The sequence below is a fragment of the Abrus precatorius genome, unplaced genomic scaffold (genome assembly GCF_003935025.1).
Source record: "Abrus precatorius isolate BTA unplaced genomic scaffold, Abrus_2018 Scaffold9, whole genome shotgun sequence".
NCBI classification, from domain to species: domain Eukaryota; kingdom Viridiplantae; phylum Streptophyta; class Magnoliopsida; order Fabales; family Fabaceae; genus Abrus; species Abrus precatorius.
In genome coordinates, this window is record NW_020874439.1 from 33,471,862 (window position 1) to 33,491,947 (window position 20,086).

Below are 20,086 nucleotides of genomic sequence, written 5' to 3' on the forward strand. Positions count from 1 at the left end.
AAAGAAGTAATTAATAATTTATTAGAATTTATTTTAATGTCTAATATATATATATATATATATATATATATATTTAAAATATAAATAAATATATTAATTATAGAATTACAAATATATAATTTTAAAAAATTTAATATAAATAAACAGTATAAATATATAATTATACTCAACCATCGAAGTGACATAATTTAATATTTATGAAAAATTATGAACCGAAGTTATTTCTAAAATAACTTCATCCTTACTCATTAAAAAATATTTAATAATTAAAAGATAAAAATAAATAAAAATCATTACTTACAAAAGGCTAAGATTGAGAATGTGACTTAAGATGAGATCTTATCCATTTTATTTTCTCGTTGTGTGTGTCATTCTTACGATTTCACCTTTTGCTTTCAAATTCTCGCTATCACCGAAGCCATCAAATTCGTACCGTAATCAAATTGGTCCCAATGTCGTTTTGTCTGATAAGATATTACTATTAAGATAACAGTTTTTTAACGTGTGATTAAATTACATTTTAAAAAAATTTAAAATAATTATTTTTATTAAAAATTATAATGTTTGAAATTATTTATACATTAAATATTATAATATTTATTATTGTTGATAAAAAATTATTTTATATAATTTTTGTTGGATACTTCTGAATACATATAAATAATTTAAATAAAGAAATTAACAAAAAATACTTATTCTTCAATTTAGAGCATATTTGGTTTAGTTAAAAACTCCATTTCAATAATATAATTAATCGAATAAAACAAATTTAATATCAATTTTTTAACATACATAATAAGAATTATTCATAACTTTTTTTATCAATAAATATATGATCTAATGCATTAAAAAGATTAAACATTGATTTTTTTAATAAAAATATTAGTAATTAATTAATTATTTCTTATGTATTCCTAAATTTATATTAAAATTTAATTTGACAGTTGAATATGTAATAAAAAAAAAACAGTTTTAAAGATGATTCTTTTGTTTCAATTTCTTTAAAAAATATTTTCATAATTAAATCATAAAAAGGTATAGAGTTATTTGTAAGAATAAGTTTTGTTTTTAAATTACTTCGTCCAATCCCTTTAATTTGTAATTTAAGGTTGCAACACAAAAAAAAAGAAGAAATATAACTAATATTGTAATTTTTATGAAGGTTTTTAAATAAATTTTATTTTATTAATTATTTTTCATATTAAATAATTTATTAAAAAATACATACTAAATAATTTATAAATATAAAATTTAAATAACTATTCATTACCATCATAAAATTATAATAAAATAAATTAATAAAACATAAAATAAAAGATAATGATGGGATTAATAAATTATTAGGAATAAATCAAAATAGAATTAACTTTATTTGTTATTTAAAATAATTTCTTTTGTTGATATTATAATTTCCTTTATGATCCAAATCATCAAATAAATTTAAATATAACTACAAAATTTATTTAAAAAAACAAATTTTGAAAGTCTAAACAATTGATATTTAATTACAAAATCAACCTAAAAATTAAATTTAAAAAATAATTGGTAAGAGAACTAGTTAAAACTTTTAAAAAATGTATTGATAGTATTTTTAATATAAAAAAATATTTAATTTATAATGAACACCCTTAATTACCTCAAATGCCTCAGAGAAATAATGAGGGATACGACATGAAATAATTTATCATTAAGAGAAAATAAAATGAGGGAAAATTAACATAAAATTATTTAATTTTGTATAAAAAGAATCTGAAATTATTATGAATAGATTTAAGAAGGGAAAAGAGAGTAGAAAAGGTATTGATGGAGGAGCATGACAGATGGCACGATGGGTTTGGATTTGGGAATGATGTGGAGGTGGGGCCCAAGAGGAGAGGCACGTGTCGAAGAGAGGGAAAATGAATGAGAGGCACATGGGAGCAGCATATTTTGGGGCTTATAAATAACCCTTAACACATTACACATTCCACACTACACACATCTTTCTGCCACCCATCACGTGCTTCCCTCTGCCCCCTCTTCACCTCTGCTCTTTCTGCACCCTCTCTTCTCTTACCAACTGCAAATCTTATCCATTGTTTTGGTCGTTACTCCATTCTTATCAATCTAGTAGTTTTGTTCGTTGGTTGACAAACATCTTCACCTACCTATATTTAATATATACCTTTCCTGTTCCTTTTGTTTAGTACTCTCACACTAGACATGGAGAACAACAAAAAGAAAGTTGGAGGGGCTTCTGCTTCTGCTTCTGCTTCTTCCTCATCCCCCACCAACTTTGATCATCTTTTTGGTCCCAAAGACCCCTCCACCACTTCTTCTTCATCCACCAGCATCTTTGGCTCCATTTTCCCACCTCCATCCACTGTATGCATGCTTTTTTCTCAATCTTATACGCATACCCTTCCCTACATGTTTTTTTTTATTATTTATTTTCAGATTAACAATTGTTAGCTTAATTTGGCATGCAATAATATGGAGTGTGGTTACTGTTTCTGAGCTGACCCTACAGGTCTTTTTCCTGAATATGATAGCTTTTGTGTGTTAGTAATGACTAATTAATAACAAATTAAAGGAAACTAATTGAAGGGCTTATAGGGCTTATATAAGGTCCTTCAGCGTTCGCTTCAGTCAATATATTGCACCTTTTTTGCATAATAGTTGTTGCATGACTAATTATAACTGTAAGTCTACAAAACGAGCTTTTAATTTAGCTTTTTTATCATGATCTATTGTTGCTGTAAGAGCTTTGATCTCTGAGCGATATATATATGCATAGCATATACTTGTTTGTTTGTGGAAAATAATCACATATGCTTAACCATGTTACTCTTTTGTGACCAACTTTAGGTTGGAAGGAGAGATTCAACAAAACAGGACATGATGGGATGCAAAAATTATGGAGCACCAGGTTCGTGAGACATATACTACTTTGACTCTTGGGTACTAAATGTGCCCTCTTTCATCAGTTCATATCAAATCTTGTCTACATACAGGGAACATATGGCTTTTTCAATCCAATTTTGATGTCTGGGCTTATTTAGTAAAGCTTCAATTGGATTCCTTTCAGGCAATTACAGAAACAAAGGTGAAAGCAGTGGTGTTTCCAACAAGAATACTAGTACCAATTATCAGAATGAGACAGTGGAGCCCAGCTACTACAGTTCATCAATCTATTATGGTGGTCAAGAAAATTATTCCCCAAGAACCAGGACCACTGAATCCCACCATATTGTGAGTGCCTTAATTCCCATTCTTTATCATAATGGTCCATGGTCTTGTTTGGCAAAAGGATAATTATATAATATATTATTCACTAGAACCACTGTTTTTCTTAACAAAAATGTTACACTCTTATACTTTGTTTTTTCACATTTCCCTTGAGCTTGCCTTCACATGTTAAGGATTCAAGAAAGAAAAACTTTCACTCTTTTTTTCTCTCTTTCCTCTTTTTCCCACCAGGATATGTGTAAAAGAAAAGTGGATAAATTCAATTATAGAAATTATATTGCTATTTCCCTAACTATTATGCTAATTAAATTCAACCACTAAAATAATTTATTTAAATTGATGGGTATCAATTTAATATAATTTTTTATGGTTAATTTATAAAAAAAAGGGGGAAATATAAATTTACAATATATATATATATATATATATATATAATTTAATTACTTTTATTGATGATTTATTTTCCATTTATGCAGCCGGCTCATTAGCTATAAATAAAATAATAGTAATTAGCCATACATTTGGCATTACTATATAATCCTTTATAGTTTTTAGTTTACATACATAGGTGTGTTGTATTTTTGTAATTAAGTACATAACATTTAACATCTTTGCAGTTCGAGAAAGATAAGAACGATGATGATGATTCAAATGGTAATGACTCAAACAGTGCTTCAAGAGGGAACTGGTGGCAAGGTAGGACAATCTTGGTTGCCCAGTAGCTAAAGCAATAATAATAATAAATAAATAAATAAACTACAACAATAATAATATTCTAAGTGAACCACAGTTTACTCACTTTAGTGTACCTTTCTTATGTTGGGTTTCTGCAGGTTCTCTTTATTATTAACATCAGCAATAGTATGCAAACTCTTCACCCTGAAGACCAGGTATTTGAAATTCAAATTTAACTCCTGTTTCTTTTCCTTTTATGTTTAATTGCCTACAGGAGTAGAATTCAGGAGGTTATTAGCTTATTTGATATCCATTTTTTGAAACAGAAACAGGAAATTCAAACTGAGGGCGATAAAGATGTAAAATGTAATTAGTAATGGACTAGGAAATTCTATTAACATTTAAAAGAAAATAATATATAAAGTTTTAGCCGATTAAGCAAACTGTAATAACTTCATAGTTTATAATATATGTATAATATTTTTTATTATATTTGTTAAGACTTTGTCTGAATTAATACATGAAATAAATGACTCCATTTTAACTGGATTATCGAAATTTTGTTTGTAAAAAAAATTATATAATTTTTAAAATTTATTAAAATACTTAAGAAAATTTTTTTACTTCATAACTTAGATAAATGATGTTTTAACTGTTTAAGTAATAATTGTAATTCTGAATGAAACATAAGTTATATTAGAGTCTTAAAGAAAGAAAATATAAGTTATTTAAAAAAAATGGTGATTTATGTTGGGTTAAAGCTCTAATTTTGTGTATAAATTGCACTATTTTTGAACAATTTACGTATAAAATTTAAATTTCGTTGCTTCTGTATGACTTGTATATATTAAAAAAAATGCATATTTTGAGTTGAGTGAAACAAGGGATTTTAAATTTTGCAATTTTTTTGTTTGATATAAAAGAAACAAGAAAAACATTGCAACTTTATATCTAAATTCTCATTTTTAAACAAATGGAACTAAACACTTTATGGTACATTCTGACGGAATTTGTTGACAACGTTGCAGGATGATGATCCCCAACGTACGTAGAGTACGCAGTAACAGTACTCTACTCTACTCTAATTTACTGTGTGGAAATAAAGACATGGTAGCGGATACTATGAATCTACTCTCTAGTACTCTTTTGCATGTGTTGAGTCCTTTTTGTTACAGCTCGCACATAAGTTAATTGCATAACAAGTCAATCCTCAACGTAGCTTGAAACCATGATTACTCCTTCTTGTATTTTATAGTTCATAGTTTACACAAAAGGTTTCACGTGGGTAACTGACCTTTAGACTTTATTAGTGTTTTATAATTGTGTGATCTTGTTACATGTAATTTATGATTTCTGGTTCCTATCCACTGTAGTACTATGGTATATGTAACTATGTAGCTTTCTGTCATTTATAATACCACATTGTCATTACTCACTTGACTGTGCCGAAAACATTTTGTTTTGCGAGAATAATGTCATTACTCACTATCAGACATTAATTTAGAATTTTTATTTAATTTAAATAATGTCTTGAAAATTTTTATTTAGAATTTATTCGATAACAAAAATTCAAATATTTTAAACAATTTTTAAAATCATAGAAGTTTTATCGCATGAATTTTTAATTTGAATATTAAAATTTTTAAATAGACATAAAAAAATTCAAACCATTCATCATCTAAGTTTTTTTTCATTGAAAAATCTTATTATTCGATTTGAACATCAGACATTTCTTTTGGAGTTAAATATATTAATATTTATAAAATTAAATTATTTAATAAATTAATCATACAATTAATTAATTTATGATAAATAATTTAAAAGTATATATAAAATAGTTTTTCTTAAGCTAAATATATTGAACATTAACACCTCCTTAATTAAGACCTTAATGAAAATGTTGGATGGTTTGCCCATCTCAATAAACAAGGGCCCAACCAATGTTGCTTTCTAATTACTCCCGTTAATCATATAAATTAAATATAAAATTTAAATAAATTACTTTTATTTTTAGTTTTTTATCATTAGTATTTTTTTTAATTGAAAAGCATATAGAAAAGTATCACATTACAAAGATATATCAACTATTATCTAAATAAACATACTAGATTTTTGGTAAAAGCTACCTGGGATGATTAGGTCTAGGAAGCTCAGAAGCTATAACACCAACATATATCATGATTTAAATATTGTCCATTTTAGGTAAAGACATTATTGCAAGTTTTTGGTTATTTGTCTATTTAGCAACATTTTTGTATAAGTCAATGTTTACATACACTTTTTAATTTTTTTTTATCACGTTATATTTATAATTTTATGCTTTCTTTTCTCTCAATATTCTCTGAAAGTACATGAAAATTATATTTGCAAATTTAAAACAACTAAAAAGGTATTTTAAAATACATAAAAATTATTTAATAGATGAAACATTGTTACAACGCATTCAGAAAAGAAATAAAGAAAGTGTTGCAGCACAACTTATTCATATTGAGTCCCCATAATGAACTCATTTTATTAACGATATACAAAACACACCAACAACAAGTTATAACCTCGTGCACTTTAGTCACATTTTTAATCCTTCTAGGATATATGTATCCTGCAAAAAGATGAGAAAAAATAATGAGCATATTGTACTTTCTAAGAGCCAAATGTGATAACTACTAGCAAATAAATTGATATCTCTTTTTTATATTACTTTAACTTTCTTTAGTTCATACAATGACATAACAATTAACCATGCAAGTTATAAGCCATGAAGACAGTTAATGCACATAAAATGAAAAAATATCAAATAAAGTTTATGTAACATAGCTAGTACCTGATTCATGCCCTAGTGAGCAGAAATCTTAGGAGGCTATTCCTAATTAGAAATGATGATGGCAACGACGAGGAATGGTGATTGCAATTTCAGGATTGATGCCAACTTGCTGAAATGCCCCAGAAGCAAAGATAGCATGCAAGCAAGGAATGCTGACCTTTTCCACCGCTTTGCAGCACTGTGAAGAAACAGGAGCATACACATTCTTTGCAGCTTTTTCGCAGTGACGCAGGTTATGTGTTAACATTCTCTCTGTGCTGAACTTCCCGCATGGACCGTGTTTCTCATCCTCATGATGCCCATGTTCATGCTCATTTTCACCAACGGCCACTGTGATCAGAAGCAGAACAAAGAAACAAACGAACTTGCTCATTGTGATTTAAGTACTTTAATTAGTAGTAACTTCTTCGAGTTTGAAATGTGATATGAAAATTGCTTGGTGCCACGGTCTATATATATTGCTAGATTAGTGAAATAAATACGTAATTAATGTACAAAACTGTGTTCTCAAGCATTTGGACTCGCATTCTTTGATTTCTTGGGAAAAGGGCTATATAGCTGAATGCCCACTGATTTTTATTTTTTTTATTCAAGAAGCTCTCTATAGGGAATAGCTTGAATGGGAAAGCACAGCCTCTGTCTTTGTACGTAGTTGGTACAACTTAGAAAACTCATCCGCTGACATTTACTTTTTTTTTGTTGTAAAGTGGGCAGAGGAAAAACAAATTCAAATAACGAAAAATAGATTTTTTAAAAAGTATTTATAAATAATATATACTAAAATATGAATTTTGTAAAAAATTACAAAAATATAGGAAAATTAAAAATAACTATTACCAATTTTAAAAAAAATATATGAAAGTCATTAGTAATTTTTTATTTTTTATTTAAAAATTGCTAATAATTTTTTTATAATTTTTTTCTAAAACTTCATATTCAGTATATAATATTTTTTAATTTTATATTTAAATTAATTTCTCAACAAAATGAAAGAGAAAAAAATACAAGTGATGTATGATAAAAGTTATTTAAAAAATCCAGTAAAAAAGTGTAAAAATATAATATTTCAGTTAATTATCCGAGAGGGCTTAGGAAATAAACAGTTTGTGTATCTTATTCTTACTGAGGAAATTAATGTAAACAAGATCAAATTAATGGAGACTTTCTATTGTAAAGAATAAAAAAAAAAAACATGTTTTTTAACTTTGCTATTTTGTGACGGGTCATATTATCCTTAGAAGACATTTTATGGTTTATGGATAAGTTAGAAATAGGTTCCATCTTGTGCAGGTTAACTATACGTTGAAGTCAAATTAGTAACAAAGATTGAGAATCTTAACTGTGGAATAAATTTATCATATGAAAGATTCCTTCATGAAATAAGTTAATAAAAATTTGTATGAATTAGATAAATGACTTTAATATTTGTAAACAATTTTTTTATAAATTCTTCCAAAACAATTAGTAAACACAATTTGGTATTATTTTAAGTGAAATTGCTAAGTTAATTATAATTTTATATGGCATACAAGTTTTGCATGACATATTGTTTGAATAATATAAACAGCTGTAAATTACCTGGTGTCACTTCCAATTAACAAAAACAAAACAAATTTCAACCAAAATGAAATTAAACATTTTACCTAGTTTTTTCACCTTATTTTTATCTTGAGGTTGGGAAAAAAATATTTGTTGATAGTAGAATATAGATGAATACAAACTATTTTCAATTCATATTTTTAATCATTTTATCATGGGAGCATGTATTGCTTTTTCATATCCCCAATTTGTTTTTCTATATTTATTACTTTAAAACCCTTTCACTCTATCACTTGCTTGTCCATGAGATGCAAAAGTCTAAAATATAGAATCAAATTCCTTTTTTCAATACAAAAGAAAACTGTTTTTTCTTTGGAGAAACCGCTGTTTAATTTTACTACTAATTAATGTGCCCACAAACACAATGAAGAGGAACTGATTAGGTGTGACAACTGTAAGCGCTCCCTGAAAACCTTATTCATTTACACTTCACAGTCCAATCCAATCGCCCAAAAACAAATCAAATAAATGTGGGCGACGTTGGTTTGCATGTACTGAAACAAGTTTACCAACAATCCTTTCTAATTGCTTTCATTCAATCCGCAGGTTGACCACTTTGTTTGTTCATGTTGACCCAAAAAAACAAGGTAGGTTCGATCTTGTTTCAAGGTTCTTAACTTCTCACCTATTTGATGTCATCAGGATAGAGATAAACAAAAATTTGAGTATAAAATTTAAAGTTATATGCATAAGAATCATTCTCTAAAGAATATATAAAAACTAATTTTACTTTAAGTCACGAAGAGTTGAGATAGAAGATAATAATCTTTTACAGTATGGTATTTATAAGACAGTGAAAATTACATTTTTCAAAAATATTATTTCTTATTAAGGAGATAAGCCCGATCCATTAAAGCTCACAGTTAAAACAAAATATGCACCACTTGCACTTAGATGAACTTATATACAAGGAAGTCCAAGGATAAATGGTTTAATGCGCTAAAGTCTATAAACTCAAATTTGAAGATGTAAATGTAGCTTGAAATTTGTGTTAATATTTGATAAATTATGTTTGAGTAAAATAAAATTGTAATTTTTACATTGTCTTAAAAAATTTATATTGAATACAAATTACTTGTAAACAAAAAGCTTCAGAACATAAATGGATTACTTTAAACTTACTTTCAAATAAAATTTATTTTATAAAATCAAATTCCTTTAAATTCAAGTTTGCAAACATACACTTGATCTCTGTTTTTCTTTTTTCACTTAAAGAAAAAAAAACGTTTTGTTGTGGATTAGTCCAAATTGTTTAAAAACTAGCCCAAAATTGTGTGGATTGTTTTCCAAACTGTTTAAGAACTGGCCTAAAATAAATTGTTTTAAATGGACCAATTACCTTTTTTTATCTCTGATCCTAGGCCTCGCAAGCCACAAGTTACACACACCATGATCAATTTACCAAATTCTAATCTTGTTAAGCTAATTACATGATAGGTACGTAAAGTCTAGTCTTTTTCAGGTTTTAAAAATTTTAATTAATTAAATAAGATAAGCTTGAATAAAAAAAAACATATTAAAATAATCTATTTAAAATTTATAATAATATATTAAATAATTTTATATAAAAATAATGATATAATAATATATTAAATAAATTAATTTTTAAAATAAATAAAATCTTAAATTATAAACTCTAATTCTTAAAAATATTTTTACTACTACATACCTTCTAAAAAAGAAAAAGAAAGTTATACTTAGTAGAATCTATTGCATTACTATTATTTGATTTGTATATGCATAACACTAATTTACATTTATTAAATTTTAATTATTTATTTTGATAAAATAAAAATATATAATTTTATTATGCATATTTAAAATGTTGAATTATTTTTTATAACTTATTTAAATATAAATTTTATAACCTTTAAAAAAATATACTTATTCAGATAGTTTAATAATCTATTCATAAAAAAGTTTAATAATTTATTAAATATTTTTATCTAAAATAAGTCATTAAAAAAGTTAATAAATGAAAATAGACTTTTAAAAAGATAATACTAAACTTAATAAAAATATTGTAACAAATAATAAACAAAACTTAAGCTTTAAAATTATTAAGGAAGTTAAAACTGTTGCATTGCAACGCTGACTTGACTCTATTTTCATCCTTAATTACAAGTGGGTCTAGGCATCCTTGCCTTCAAAAAAAAGCCACTCAGTTTGTTTTTTTTCTCTCTTTTGTCTTCTGGGTGAACATTCTTCTTGTTTTCTAAAATCATCCATTTATTTAAACCATTTTTCAAATAAAATCATCCATTTTTTGCTTTTTTTTTTTTTACTAAAATCATTCATTTGAGATAGGAAATCGTGGATCAAGATCTGGGTCTCTCTGCAGCGGTTGTGTGTTGAATTTTCTTCTATGTCCTTCTCTGGTCCTCTGTTTCTCAAGGTGCCTAGTCTGTTTCTGGGCCTGGCCCCCTACTTCTTTGTAATCTCACAACCAAAACAAAATCCTAGGAAATTGTGATAAAAACTGTAAAACATCTTCTAATTTCCACGAATTCATGTCATACCACATCTCTTCCTACTAAATATAATCTCTGTTTGAGATATCATTTTGTAAGGAAATTAAGAAGCTTATTAAATGCCATCACTCATCACTTCAATCACAATGTATATAGACCATATAAAAAGATAGGCCCTTTTCAGTTTGAAATAAGCTAAACAAGCAAGCCCCTATTTTGTCGGTCACTTTAATCCTTAATTGTATAAATTTTTTACTTTAGTCGCTGACTGTATAAAACATTCATTTTAGGGGGGAAAAATTAATGTAAAGCGATATCGGAAAATAAAGCAAATGATTTTGTAAAATTGGGTACTAAACAAAGCTGTAAGGAAGCTTAAAGGCATGATGTTACTACACTTAAATTTAACCAGACAGTTATTAACCATAACAAGGAGAGAATGTTTCTCCCTAAACGCGGATGAGCTGAACAAAGCTGTTAAAACCTTCAAAAGATACTAAGGGTATGTAGGAGAGAATAAACATTTTATTCTCAATTAAGAGAATTATATAATGTTTATAAATATAAATAAAAAATAACACATTTAAGGTTATCCTAAACTATGATTTATCTCTTTCTTTTTAAAAAACTATAAAAATAGAGAATATTTTTTTTAAAAAAATTATCTTTCCTATCTTTCTCTCCAAACACTTAAATCCCTAACATACCCAAAAGCAATCTAAAGGAAATCCAAACTTAGGGCAATGTGAACATAGGAAAAACTGGATCCTAATTCCTACATCTATCACTCTGAACTGCCTTCAATTCAAAAGCATGTAGACAGAGAACTTAACATTTAGATGAAGATAAACAATGATTCTATTAATACTTTTTGAAACTAGGGCTCAGCTCAAACTCCATCCAAATAAAAGTCTACGAATAAGTTCACAATGCAATTGAAAACCATATTCTATATTTATCATTACAATAAATCTACAACGCAATTGAAAAACATACCCTTTTTTTAGATATAGCATGCATACTTATACACACAAAGTTGACAATCTCATCAGTCATTATCCATTTCAGATTTCAGAGTCAAATTTCAATTCAATATGCGAAATCCGAAACGAAAACCTAAGATACAAAACTTCACCTGCAAATGCAATAAAGTCGCATCAAACAGAGCAACCAAATTGAACGCAATTTCATTGAGCGGAACAATACAAACCCTAGCGAGTGAACGCGTACAATACGACAAAGACGTAGATGAGAAGCGCGATCGGAACCAAAATAAGAAGCGGAACCACAGCAGCTAAAGTGTGAGAGCTTCCACAAGCGAGGGTTCCGAGCTTGATCTGAGCGACATTGACGAGAGCGAGCATGAGAAAGCCACATCCGGCAACAGAGCCGGCGCCGGAGACGAGCATGCCGACGCGGAGGGCGGTGCGGTTGATGTAAACGGCGAGAAACTCGACGGCGTGAGGGTAGTGGAAGGAGGAGGAGGAAGATCGAGAGAGGCGAATGGCTTGTTTGAGAGCGAGAGCGATGAGGCTGGAGAAGAGGAAGGAGCTGAAGGAGTAGACATGGAAGGCGACGAGGTTTTGAGCGATGGTGGAAGTGGGAGCACAAGAAGGATCGGTGTTGAGGCTATTCTGAGGATCGTTGGGGTTCCACGTTAAGCCGATGAAAACGGCGAGGGTGAAGAGAGAGTTCACGTTCACGATGGCGTCTAAGGCTGTGATGTGGACACTCGTGAATGAAGAAGACATTTTGCTCTGCAAGTAGGCGATGCAGAAGATCACTGGAAACGCGTCATGTCAGAGCTTGCCTTCTTCGTTCAAAGAGTAAAAGTTTGAAGCAACCAAATAAAAAAATTGGAATAGAAAATAAAAGAGTGTATTGATAGCTAGTATTTGTTTTAATATAAATTTGGTCGGTTCATTTTTTAATATTACAAAAAAATAATCATTTTTAAGCTTTTTTAAAACGTTTACTTTTTGTTATTTATTTATTATTATTTTATAAGTGCATGTTCATAAATTCGATTTTGACAACTAATTAAATTAAAATTAAGCTCTGATTAAGATGGATGAGAATCAAATGTTGAAGTACTGAAATATGTGTGTTTGATGATCGTGTTGAATAAATTGCACAGGCAAACTGGTCATAGTATTTTACGTTGATAGAATCTTTGAAATATCAATGTGCATGTTAAATATTAAAACTTTTGCAGCCACAGCAAGAAGGGCATTTGGTCTAGTGGTATGATTCTCGCTTAGGGTGCGAGAGGTCCCGAGTTCAATTCTCGGAATGCCCCAAAATTTTCTTTTCACTACGCCCCAATTTTGGATCACTTTCTAGTTTTTATTACAAATTCGAATGCTCCAAGCAAAAATTGTCCGGAGACATTATTAATAAACAACCAAACTCTATTTTGTTTGGTGTAACATAAAAGAATTTGACTTTATCAGTAAAGGTCAACATGATTTTCGGCACATTCGAATTCAAAAAATTGAATACTGTAGACTGAAATAACACTATGAATTTGAATTTTCAACTACCAATAAATATATCCGTGAATGATACAAATGAAAAAAAAAAATTTCATAAATGCTTATGAGTTTGTGCCACCGAATCTCATCTACCTCCCATAATGAGTGCTCTAATTAATAATAATAAACCTTGCTCCTCATTTGGTCTTGTTTTTGAGGGCACATGATTCCTTCAAACGTTGTTCTGGGTGTGAACAATTAACCTCATTTGAGTTGCCGCATATCTTTGACTTTGTCTCTACTCCAAGATAATTTGATAACACTCTCCTCACCCCAAAGCCACGACGATGAGGTTTGATGCCGTTGTTATTGTTGTGGAGAAAAGGGGTTCTCTCCCCTCGTGCAGGACTAATTAGTGGCACAGGTGAAAAGCTAGGTGTGCCTAATCCTCCTTTGTGTGGAGTAGTGCCTGAGACAGACACTGAGGAGAGTGGACGGGTAACCTTCTTCTGCTGAGAAACCACGTTAACTGTAGTAGGAACCAATGCAAACCTCTCCGAATGTTTGGTCAAGTCATCCACATATAGCAAATCATCTATACGGGCTACAATGTTAGAAGCCATGCTCTCCAAAACTCTTGAGTAGCTCTCTAGCACGGATTTTCCAACATCCTGAAATGTGATCAATAATGGGTACTAAGTTTTAATATAAAGTATTAAAAAGTTATGGCATAAATTTGATCATAAAACTTATTAGAATAAGTTATACCCACAAATATTCTTATTACACGTCTAAAGAAGAAAAATTGCATGGAACCAACCTTGTTGCACTGGATCTTGCTAGTGTCAAGGGTGGTTTGACTTAAGCCTGGGAACCGTTGCTTCAAGGAAAGTAGAATGTTTTCAGCTCTATCTGCTAGCAGTTCTCTCTTATCTCCATCAATCATAAAGTCCTTGACTATTTCCCATGATGATTTAGTAGTAGAACGGTTGGGACTAGGTGAGGGCTTAGAGTGAGCTCTTCGACGCCATACATAAATTGCTGCTTCCACGCGGTTAGCAATCTCTAGTGCAACATGTTCTGAGGAGATGTCTAAGCAATCAAGTAAGAACTCTGGAGAAAATTGATCTGATGTGATGTAACGGTAAACAAAATCCCCTAGGCAAGTTCTTCCATTCTGTAAAACCAGAGAAAATACTCTAGTCAAAACCCAAATTAATATTCAAGAGAATGAGATAACTAGATAAATTAACATGCATAAGAAAGATGTGTGCTAGACCCTTATGTTTATATGTAGATAACCAAGTTATGCAGTAATAGTGTAATTAATTTCATTTTATTTGTTTGAGACCTTAGGAAGGAGCTCTAAATATGATTCTGGAACTTCCATTTCAGCCAAAGCAATGCTGTTGATAGCCATTGCTGCTTTTAGAATTTGGTTTGCACATTCTCGAGAGTGATTCAACTGCTTTCTTGAGTCCTCACTGAGACCTGCAGGGGGTACACGGGGTACAGGAAGCCACCACTTCTCTTCTTGCCGCTGAATTGTTCTGCGAAAAGAGGCCGAACCATCTGCATCTGGGGCTACAATTCCTTGATCAATATACCAAAACTCTGTAGTGGTGAAACTGTCTAAAATTTCCTGTGATAAAGAAAATGTACATTAATAATTAAGGCCTTAATTATTCAATGGTGTCTCAGCCAAATACTAGGGTGCCAAGAAAGTGTAAGATCCAATACTCACGAGAAGCATGTTGTCAAGTTTGCGTAGAGCTGGAAGATTGATAAAAATATCTGTCCTAGGCCTGCAAGTCATTACCTGCATAATGCAACATATTATAAACATCATAATCATAATTACCCTTTTGAATAAAATCAGACTTCAGCATTAGGCTTAGGACTAGGTTCAATTTTACCTCAAGCTTACTCCCATCAGGAAATGTTTGCCAAGAAGGTATTAATTCAACAATGTGATCACTAACGCAAACAAGCCATTCCATCTCTCTCTGCCACATTTCTTTCTTCTCAGAAGGTAGAGGTTCTAGTCTCCATAATTGCCCAAATACAGTGGCTACATGTTGCATAAAATCCAAATTTGAATAAGTTACGCAACTTAAATTTATACCAAAACATTTGAAGCATTTGCCAACATAGACAAACTAAACAGTTTCTCAATGACAACATGAGCCTAGTCATTATGTGCAAGAGAGAAAGCATACCACACAGATTAGTAATGGCGTTTGATATGGCCAAAGCAGTACAAACCCCTTTTCCAGAACCTGACATATCTTCACCAAGCAACAATTTTGCAAACCTTTCCTTCATCATGTCAACTTCTGTTTCAATTAAAAATGAGTATAAAAATCAGCACTAATTAAACAACAAATAATGAATATCTGAATATTAATGATATAAAAAGAGATTAATTATTAAATCCAACCAGTTTAACTTGAAAGATATAGAATTTTAAAAGAAAAACTAACCTGACAATTTTAAATGGATAGAGGTAAATTTTGTGTCTTCCAAGTGGGATTTATGTTTATTTTCTTTTTCATCAGAATTTGAGCATTTGGAAACTTTAGCCTTGAGAATAGGCCAACCAAGAGGAGAAGGAGAAGAAGACCCTTTTTGCTTTACTTCTTCAGCAGAAACTGAAGAACTGGATCCACTGAAACTGGTTTCCCTAGACTCTGCACTGGAATCGGTGACACTAGGCCGAGACCCATCTCTTTTCTTTAGAGAATCTTCGTTCTTCTTGGATAAAGCATCCATCTTGGAGAACCACTTTTCCACAACAACGAGGATGAATGAAAGAAAGATTTTTCAGTCCCAAAAGGCAAATGGGGTGTCACAACTCACCCAGATAAGCAAGATACTGAGAACATAGCTTCAAACATAACAATGAGACAACATTGAAGAAAAATCAAAATGTGAGGTGGGTTTAAGGATATATGAAGGGACCGCTAAGGTTGTTTCATGGAAAAGACGATGTAATGATGAAGACGTGTGGCTTTTTTCAAAAAGGATTGTGAGATACACAAACACAAACACACGCACTCACATTCACTCTCAGACAAATTTGATTTCAAGTTTGAAGCTTTTACTATCTGCCATGCCAACGTCTCTTTGGCTTTCGCTCTCAGACTCAGGACACTGTCCGTTCAAAAATTTTAATATAATAAAAAAATTTGAACTTGGTAGCTGTGGCAGAAAGTATAAGGAGGGGTACTAAAAGACACTCGGCTATCATAATTACCTGTTTGCCCTTGCCTTTATTTTCGAACATATTAACTATTTAGGATCTTCTAATTAGGGATTAAAATATTTGTTAAAAAAATAAATAAATTTTTTAATATGTGTCTGCAGATACAGAATAATAATTTAAATATAACATATTTTTAAAAAAAATATACATTTCAATACATTATAATATTAAAAATTTTAAATTTTAAATAAAAATTATTATTTCTTTTTTATCATGTGTCATTAATATACATTAAAATAATATTATTTTAATTACATTAGAAATATGTTTAAAATCATAATAAATATGTTGATAATATTTTTAACTATTACCCTCCTAATTAATATTTTCTTAACTATTATTACTGTTTTGTTAATATTAACACTTAAAAACAATTTTAAGCATTTATAATTTGTATTTTTATCAAGAACGTTTATTGTGCTAAAAATATAATAAATATTTTTATTTTTTATAAAACTTACTATTTTTAATTGTTTACATTATTTTTAAAATTTAAACATTTTCTCTATTATTATTAGACCTTGAACTCGGTTTATTATGGCAACTTTTATACGTGTATTGCACTGAATGAAAATACTATTTTTATTCAAATGGGAAGAATATCATGTTTACATGCTTTTCAGAAGATTTTGCACCGAAGTAATATTTATTACTTACTACTCAGAAAATGTATAGTTTTAATTCAATCCTAATGGAAATGTCATGATTCCGTAAGATTTTGCATGCTTGAGTTACAAGTCGATTATGCTAATTAAAGAAAGAAACATGTGTAGTAATAATAACCTGATAATTTGTGTGGACCATCATGTTTATGTTTTTAAATTTGAATAATACTGTGTATAAAATATTTACATGATTTAATTGAAGATACCACCATAATAAGGCCATAATTGGTCCATCTTGTCCACATTTGCCAACTCCAGCTATCAAAGTTCTTGATGCCATTTATCACCATTGATTTTTTGTTTGATCCGGCTGCATTAAAAAAAACAGCATCCTTATTTAACTCCGAATCGAATTTAAGAGCTATGATTTTTTTTAATAATATCCAACTATTACACCACTAAATTTAGCACACGTGTATATTTTTTTTGTCGGATACCGTTTGGATTGAAATTAAGCATGTCAGCGTTTCATCGCCATATATAAAATATCAATCCGGAAGTTTTTCTTATTTATTTGTATATAGTATTTGAAAATAATATATACTAAAATGTAAGATTTTTGAAAAATTATAAAAATATAAAATTCAAAAATTACTATTATTGAGAGATGAAACAGAAAAAAATTGTAAAGTATCACAATTTCTTATTTTTTTTCATATTGAAAATAGCCATCGGATAAGGGTTATAAGCAGTAATTTTAGAGACCAAATTCATGGGTATCTTGTAATTTTCTTGGTTGGGGGGCTATCCTGTAATTTGAGTAGTCAGCGTATGTCTTATTTTATTATTATTATTATTTTTCTAAATCAAGTTATAATCAAAATGTGGCCGTTAAAGAGCAGTTAGGCACCGATGGAAAGTTGCTACACACTTCCTTTTTAAAAAAATGTAAATTTTAATCAAATATACGAGTTATTGTACAATCTAATATGATTTATATTCTTTATAAACATGATTTTATCTCACCGACTATACTACTTCTTACCTGTTTGACTAAGCTTACAAAAATGAAATTTTAAGATTAAAACATCCCAACCCCAGGTTCCCGTAACAGAGGACTGTTGAAAAATAAATAAATTCATGAGATACTCTCGTATTATTAATTTATAATTATGAATTGGTGTTTATTTAAATATTTTTAATTATAATTTGTATATTAAATCATATTTTTAACGTGAATTAAAAGGAAAAAAAAAAAAAACTTACTTTCGGATTTCCAGTTTGCACTCTTGCTTGTAAAGTGATACGAGACAAAGATCCACACCAACTTTTGATTGGATGTGCATAAAATTTGCCTAAGAATCAGGAACTGTAGTAATCTTAGGTTAAAAATACCATATCTTTTTCGTTGTGTAAAGAAGACCTATGGCATAGGCCTGCAAAAAGGAAAAATGGCGAACTCGAAGAGGGAAGTCACGAGATATTTTTTTCATCAAACTACGAATGCATATCACATACACTAACATATATCCATAAACATTTTCTCTAATCTTTTTCTTTGTAAATATGTGAATGGTTTTCCTACGAAACTCCAATTCAAATTTCCTTACGTTGAAGAGCTAAAGGCCAAAATGCCTACAACGGCTCGTACGTTGTTTATGACAGTGGATTGGTTAAAAAGCAAATGATAAAAAAGTCACTGTTATTTTATACATTTGTTAAAGCAGATGCACCGTTACTCTTGACTTTTTTCATGGCCGCTACTTTTTTTCAAAGCTCATTTTTTGTGAATCTCTTTAAATAAACACACTGCTCAAGTGCTTATAACATGATGGTAGGGACTTATTCACGCGATTCAATAACCGATTTAAAAGTTATAAGCACTTTGTGTCGACGCTTGCATTTGTCGTTGAATTAGAAGAGAATATCATTGTTTGAATTATTAAAAGATAATGTTATATACAACACTGTATTCAACAATTTACATATATGTGTGTGTATTTCATGAATATATATCCAATAACAAAAAGATGTTTAGAAAACATTATTTCGAGGAGAAATGTATTATTGTGGAACGTATAATCAATAGAGTTGAAGTTTGTGTTTAATTATAAGATGTATATGTGTAGATAAAAGTTTAGCTTGTTTCCTTGACCCTCAAGCTTTTAATGGGGCATAAAAATTTAGGATCCGTTTAATGCATTTACTACTTTTAAGTTTTGAAGCCTTTTAAAAAACAAGTTTATAATTTTTAATTTTGACACTAAATTTTAAATTAAATTTATTTAATGGTAGAATAATAATGAGAATGAAAATATAAAAAGTGGTAAATAATAATGATAGTAATTACAATAATAACTATATTAATAGTAATAAGATTTAATAATAACATTAGTAGTAAAAGTGACATAAATATTAATAATAAGATATATGATGATATTCGTTAAATAAATAATCACGACTGTGGTACGTATGATTGTTATGAATGTTGTTATAGCCACGAGAAAGGTAATAATAATGGTTGAAATAGCAATTATAATGATAATCCGTGCTATTGTGAATTTTAAAACATATGTTGCTTACTGAATTTCAAAATAAAATTTTGATCCAATTTAGACTATGAGTTACTAGTAGATTAGAGGTGTCAATTATGAATATTAGGCCTTCTTGTTATGATCTAATTTTAATGAATTGTAAATATTAAAAATATATATACATCAGTCAAATAAAATTTATTATAAATAAATTTAAAAATATTAAATTATTGGATTATAATATAAATTATTTCTTATGTTTTTTTTATTTATTCTTTTCCATGACGTGCTACTCACAAGTTTACCAGTGATTATTCTGTAATTGGTAGAAGTTTCTTAATATTTAAACTCCTAAAAAAGAGTCATAAGTTTGGATTAGATAAGCCTCACCTAACTAAGGGTAGCCACTGAGAT

The 20,086-nt window shown here is 29.2% G+C and overlaps 4 protein-coding genes and 1 non-coding gene across 6 annotated transcripts; 2 read left to right on the top strand and 3 right to left on the bottom strand.

Annotated features, from left to right (window-relative positions):
* The first annotated feature begins 1,968 nt into the window (after nucleotides 1-1,968).
* LOC113851490 lies at nucleotides 1,969-5,397 on the top strand. The gene is made up of 6 exons (XM_027481987.1): nucleotides 1,969-2,364; nucleotides 2,848-2,908; nucleotides 3,068-3,231; nucleotides 3,846-3,924; nucleotides 4,062-4,118; nucleotides 4,932-5,397. Exons 1-5 carry the CDS (start codon nucleotides 2,203-2,205, stop codon nucleotides 4,076-4,078), a joined length of 483 nt encoding a protein of 160 aa, XP_027337788.1. The 5' UTR covers nucleotides 1,969-2,202; the 3' UTR covers nucleotides 4,079-4,118; nucleotides 4,932-5,397.
* A 1,373-nt stretch (nucleotides 5,398-6,770) lies between these two features.
* On the bottom strand, nucleotides 6,771-7,097 carry LOC113851278. The gene has a single exon (XM_027481743.1). It carries the CDS (start codon nucleotides 7,095-7,097, stop codon nucleotides 6,771-6,773), a length of 327 nt encoding a protein of 108 aa, XP_027337544.1.
* A 4,894-nt stretch (nucleotides 7,098-11,991) lies between these two features.
* Nucleotides 11,992-12,627, bottom strand: LOC113851396. Its single transcript, XM_027481862.1, has one exon. The coding sequence runs from the start codon at nucleotides 12,543-12,545 to the stop codon at nucleotides 12,006-12,008; it is 540 nt and encodes a 179-aa protein (XP_027337663.1). The 5' UTR covers nucleotides 12,546-12,627; the 3' UTR covers nucleotides 11,992-12,005.
* A 394-nt stretch (nucleotides 12,628-13,021) lies between these two features.
* Nucleotides 13,022-13,093, top strand: TRNAP-AGG. Its single transcript has one exon. It is a non-coding gene; the product is annotated as a tRNA-Pro (tRNA).
* A 218-nt stretch (nucleotides 13,094-13,311) lies between these two features.
* LOC113849900 (rop guanine nucleotide exchange factor 5-like) lies at nucleotides 13,312-16,182 on the bottom strand. 2 transcript variants are annotated; one of them, XM_027480135.1, is made up of 7 exons: nucleotides 15,752-16,182; nucleotides 15,488-15,604; nucleotides 15,185-15,339; nucleotides 15,013-15,087; nucleotides 14,620-14,910; nucleotides 14,089-14,445; nucleotides 13,312-13,939 (listed from the first exon to the last, which is right to left on the bottom strand). In XM_027480135.1, the coding sequence occupies exons 1-7, from the start codon at nucleotides 16,038-16,040 to the stop codon at nucleotides 13,466-13,468; spliced, it is 1,758 nt and encodes a 585-aa protein (XP_027335936.1). In that variant the 5' UTR covers nucleotides 16,041-16,182; the 3' UTR covers nucleotides 13,312-13,465. The 2 variants fall into 2 exon arrangements, with proteins under 2 accessions (XP_027335936.1, XP_027335937.1); XM_027480136.1 differs by having other exon boundaries at nucleotides 13,466-13,939; nucleotides 15,488-15,607; nucleotides 15,749-16,097.
* Between the last annotated feature and the right edge of the window lie 3,904 nt (nucleotides 16,183-20,086).